We start from the raw sequence: 5,656 nt of genomic DNA, 5'->3' as shown, positions 1-5,656 counted from the left end.
TCAGCTACACTAATTTGATAAAAATCCGAAAATTCATTCAAACTTACACTACACCTTTAAGTAAATAATTAAAAAAATCAAACCAATTCTTAAACAAAAACTAATAAAGAATAAAAATAGAGGCATTAATTTTAGGAATAAATAACATTAATAAGAATAAATAATAATTAATAAATAAAATTAATGCTATTTGATTTCGGACTCATATTTTTTATTCTCGGCTGCTACGAGGATTTTTCTGCGATAGCTCTTTTTTAGAAAGCCCGTTTTTCTTCATTTCTTAATTGCATTTCTGGTTCATCGGCGCTAGTACAGCTTTTTGAAGATTCTGAAATAAAATATATTAATTCAATTACAAATTTACATGTACAAGGTGAAGTCCAAAATAAACAAGACTGAGGTCAAATTGAAACGACAGGAGCTTTGTTCTGACAACTTCGAGTTTATTTATTCAAAATAGTCCCGTCTGGCCTCGATAAACTGTTTTGCGCGATCTAAAAGTTTTTCGAAAGAGTGCTTCAGATCATTTACCGGAATGTCCTTCAGGATGTCGGTACAAGCCTTTTGGATGGCTTCTACGGAACCAAAATGTTTTCCTTTAATTCCCAAATGCAATTTTCCGAATGCTGGGAGCATATCAGGCGAATACGGAGAGTTATTGATGATTAAAATGCGATTTATAGTCAAAAAATCAGTTAGAAGAGTGGATCGACGAGATGGTGCATTATTATGCAATAAGCGCTAGGTTCCTCCTTCGCACTATGCAGGGCGAATTCGACGAATGCGATAAAATAAACGCTTCAACGCGTCAAGATAGAAATTTGCATTGATGGTTTGACCTGTTTGTACGAACTCCTTGTGAACAATTCCCTTGGCATCGTAAAAACAAATGAGCATCGACTTGATTTTAGATTTCTCCAAACGCGATTTTTTGGATAGTGGCTCTTCTGGGGCCTTCCATTCGGCTTTTTGACACTTAGTTTCAGGTTCATGTTGGAAACACCACGTTTCATCACCAGTTACAATGTTGAAAAGGAAATTCTTATCTTTTCTCGCCTCTTTAATGAGATCTTTCGAATGTTAAATTCTGAGCAATGTTTGGTCCTCAGTTGTGTGGAATGAAACGTGATCCGACCCCTTGGGCATCCTGCATGTTCACTGTCATTTATGTTCTCACAATCATCGCTGAAGCACTCATGAACTCTGACACGAGATAGACAATCATCGCCATAAACTTTGTTCATGAATTCAAATGTTTCGGTAAACGATTTACCGATTTTAAAACAAAATTTGATATTAACTCTTTGTTTGTTTGTTGACGTTAAGGACCCCAGAAGCCTTGGTGGCCAATTTGCCCCACCTCTGCATGATATGGTTCGTAATAGAATGTTCATCATTTTCAGGGGATGCTAAATAGTGTCAAATGTGAATGAGCGGCAGCCTGTCAACATCGACATTTCTGTATTAAATATAACGGGTGGTTAAATTTCACCACAAGGTGACCCAGACCTAAACGTCAAGTTTTATTCTGCATTTCATTTGACTGCATTTGGAAAGATGCATAATCGAGCAACGCGTTAAAGTTATTCAGGAATGGTTGCAGGAAATGGCAACAGTGAATGACCGATTTTCGAAGAAAATCAACATCAGTGATGAGGCACATTTTCACCTCAGTGGATTCGTCAATAAGCAGAATTGCCGCATTTGGGCGAATGATAATCCAAGAGTGATTGCCGAAAAACCAATGCACCCACGAAGAGTGACTGTTTGGTGCGGTTTATTGGCCGGTCAGGCAGTTACTAATAGCAGAGAATGTTAATGCAATGAGAAGGTGCAAATGTTACTGTGAGCTTTTTTTAGTACAATTGAGATTTGAAAGATTTGTAGTAAGGTCATTTAGCACACCGAGTTTATAGACACCTCACTGACTTTTGCCCACACAAAAATTAGAAACACCACACATCTTTCACCTCAACACACAACACATTTCTCACCTCGACATTAAACCAATTAAATTTTTACTATTTTCGTATTTTTGAAATAATAAGCGAATACGTAAAATTTATTAGTTAATTTTTTTTTTCAATTACATTAAAAAAAAAAACGATTTTAAAAAATAAAATTTATAAAAAAAAGTTTGCACCGGGAATTGAACTCGAGTCTAACATGTGGCGAGGAAAAATAGGCGGCGCGTTTAATTCTTCGACTGCTTATTTTTTGACCATTTTGTTACTTTTGAAATGATAAGCGGATACATAAAATGTATTACAAATTTTTTTACGATTACATTAAAAAAAAAAAAAGTTAAAAACGAAAAAAAAAATTTGGGCCGAGAATTGATGGCGAGTCACGTGGGGAGGATAAATACGCAGAGCGTTTATTTCTGCGCCTGTGAACAAAAGGTTTTGTGCATGCGCGCGACGCGAATAAATTTTAATAAAGTTCTGAAAGTAATTCATGAAGTTTTTCATTACACACATATGTACATAAATGAACGTATACTTTATATGTAAATAAATGATGGTATATGAAATATACATAAGTACATAATATGTATGTACATGTCAATAGGAGGTATTTGCATTCAGAAAAAAAGAACGGTTTAAGATAAATCAACACTTATTTTATATTGTATGTCAATTTATAGTTTATGTATTCGACAGCATTTACATACATATGTATGTATGTACATTTGTATATGAAAAACAATAATGCACAAGCGCAAGAACATCATATCACATATGCAAGTATGCCCAAATAACCTTGACTTATGTATGTACACATGTCATACCACATCACATTCTTACAAGAAATCAAATACACATGCGCACTAGTGAACGAGTTTCTTCCTAACAAGTGCAAAAACAATTCTGCTCTATGTATGCATATATACCGACTTTATGTCCTAGCATATATACATACATACATATATACCTACTTGCCTTCTAAACTTCCTACAAAATAATTGTATTCATATGTTACTACAGTCGAACTTCCATATAGTGAATTCGCACGGGACCTGAAAATCACTTCACTATATAGAAACTTCATTATAAAGAAACATTGATTTTTTACGTAATTTTATTTAAAATAATCAGTGAGTTTGGTTTGAATTACAGTCTTCCATTTCTCATTTTCAATAAAAGCTTCCAAATCATGTAGAGAGTTGAAAACATTAATCGGCACGTCATTCCTCATTTCCACAAAGGCTCTAATTACGCTAATGGATGAAGCAGCTTGTATCAACGTAGGTAATGCCTCCTCAGTTTCTGCCAATTCTTAAACGGTCAAATCGTGTTCATCGTTATCTGAAATAATATTTACATATTAAATTTTTGTTTGACTATAAAAAGATAAATGCTTACCAGGTTCAGCTGGAACTCCGCGACTTTCAAAAATGCTGTTGAGAATATCTTCTTCGGATGGTTTGTCCCAAGTCTGCACACCATTATCAACATTTACGTAGTCATCAAACGATGCTTCGATATTTGCTACTTTTTTAAATGAAGACTGTAAAGCGGCCTAATCCGATATTAAAAGAAGGTCCTCTTCATCCCAATGCTCAAATGGAATCTGCATAACATCTTTTGAAAATCCAGCCTTTTTAAAACAGTTGGCAACTGTTTCCGGTTTAACATAGACATTCCATATATTGCTAAGATTTCGAACTGCTTGCAGCAAGTCTATGGCCATAACAGAATTTCCCTCATCCACTTGAGTCAATATATTCGTTAAAATTCGTTTTCTGTAATGTTGTTTCATGTTGTAGATAATGCCTTGGTCCATTGATTGCAGTAACGAAGTCATGTTGGGAGGAAAATAAGCGAGATGAATGTTTCTCAACTTGTCTCTTACATCTTTAGGGTGGGCAGTGCAGTTATCAACAAAAAACAACACCTTTCTGTTTTGATCACAAAATTTTTTGTCGAGTTTTACAATCCATTTCGTAAAAATCTCACTGGTCATCCATGCTTTTTTGTTAAACTCATAATCGACACCTAAAGATTTTATTCCCTTGAAGTACCTCGGATTTTTGGCCTTTCCGATTACCAGCAATTTTAGCTTTTCTGATCCAGTCATATTGCTTCCCACCAGGACAGTTATTCTCTCCTTGCTTTGCTTCCCACCAAAGCATTTTTCATTTTTGAATGCCAGTGTTTTAGTTGGCAAGCATTTGAAAAACAAAGCAGTCTCGTCGGCATTAAAAATGTCGTTAATGTTGTAATTTTCAATTAATTTCGGTAAGACGTTCGTCACCCATTCATCACGGTTTTCTATGTTGGTGTCAGCACTTTCCCCACATAATGTCTTTTGAATAACGCCATGCCGACTTTTGAACTTGTCTAACCAACCTGTCCTTGCCTCAAATTCGTGGTGTCCTAGTGCTTCCGCAAAATCTTTGGCCTTTTGCTTCAATAATGGTCCAGATAAAGGGAGATTCTTACCACGTGCAACGAGTAACCATTTCAGCATTGCTTCGTCAATATCCTCAAAATGACAAGGTCGAAGTCTTTTGCGTTTGGTATTTACTGCCACATCCTCCGCATTTTTTAAAATCACTTCCTTATTTTTTAAAATATTTGATAAAGTGCTGGGAAGAACTCCGAATTCATTGGCAATATCTTTTTTTTTTCTTTCCTTCATTAACTTTGTTAATCATTAATAACTTTTTTTCAAGCGAAATGCTGCTTCGATGCATCATTTTAACTTCAATCACGGAATAAAACTGTAATAGCTCAGCTCTTTCTGTTTTAATTTCCACATCTAACTGTAGTTTTTTGCAACAGAAAACTTTTGAAAAAATTCACTATATGGAGACAAAAACTTAGGACGCTTGAATTTCCAGCTGTAAAATTTGTTCATTATATAGAAAACTTCACTATATAGAAATTCATTATAAGGAGACAAAAATACACCGAAAGTAGAACGAAAAAGCAGTGTCTTCGAAACCAGTTCATTATAAGGAGAGCTTCATTATATGGAAGTTCACTGTAGAGAAGTTCGACTGTACATCCATGCACGTTCATACATTCAAGCATACATATACATATGCGCGAGCACAGCGCTCCCTTCTTGCTTCCGTGTACTTTTGTCTTTCACCAGTCGATATTCCTAATATTGTACTTACAAAAACACAATACTTTGATAGACGCAAAAGCAACAGCAAGCACAACGCGATGGCCGCTTTGCCACCACACATTCTAAAATGTTCTAGAACACAACAAAAACACATACCTCACATGCGCATGTCGCCCAAAGCTAAAATCTAAGCCTAGCGACTACAAAAACAAAATACATTCGTAGACGCAGTCGCAGCGGCCATGATTCTATCAGCGACGGCGCTGAACAATTTAGATCAAAAACAAAAAGTTCATTCATAAGTTAGAGCTCATATTTCAATTTCATTCATAAACGAGCCGCCCATTTGCCAATTTTCGCGACCATTCGAAAATAGTCAATATTGGAATATTTCGCGTGGAATTATTTGCCAATATTTGATAAATCTTAAATTTTTGTCATGTCGAGTGGCCGCGGCTCCGTATGTATGTATGCACCCTTATATGTATGTAAATATGTCTTCTAACTGTGCGACAGTCGCGAGTTAATGCGACTTCCAGCGAATCACACATTGCTGTCCGCAAAGCCGCATATATGT

General features: G+C 35.6%; 1 protein-coding gene across 1 annotated transcript; it reads right to left on the bottom strand.

Annotated features, from left to right (window-relative positions):
* Window positions 1-3,292: 3,292 nt before the first annotated feature.
* LOC128861398 (tigger transposable element-derived protein 4-like) lies at window positions 3,293-5,000 on the bottom strand. Its single transcript, XM_054099518.1, has one exon. The coding sequence runs from the start codon at window positions 4,642-4,644 to the stop codon at window positions 3,523-3,525; it is 1,122 nt and encodes a 373-aa protein (XP_053955493.1). The 5' UTR covers window positions 4,645-5,000; the 3' UTR covers window positions 3,293-3,522.
* Between the last annotated feature and the right edge of the window lie 656 nt (window positions 5,001-5,656).

The sequence above is a fragment of the Anastrepha ludens genome, chromosome 4, assembly GCF_028408465.1.
Source record: "Anastrepha ludens isolate Willacy chromosome 4, idAnaLude1.1, whole genome shotgun sequence".
NCBI lineage: Eukaryota > Metazoa > Arthropoda > Insecta > Diptera > Tephritidae > Anastrepha > Anastrepha ludens.
The sequence above is the reverse complement of the archived record's forward strand: the minus strand, read 5'-3'. Positions and strand labels throughout refer to the sequence as shown.

Bases quoted from the DNA above. Each gene is read 5' to 3' on its own strand.
- LOC128861398 (XM_054099518.1), bottom strand. From the start codon at position 4,644: ATGAAGGAAAGAAAAAAAAAAGATATTGCCAATGAATTCGGAGTTCTT.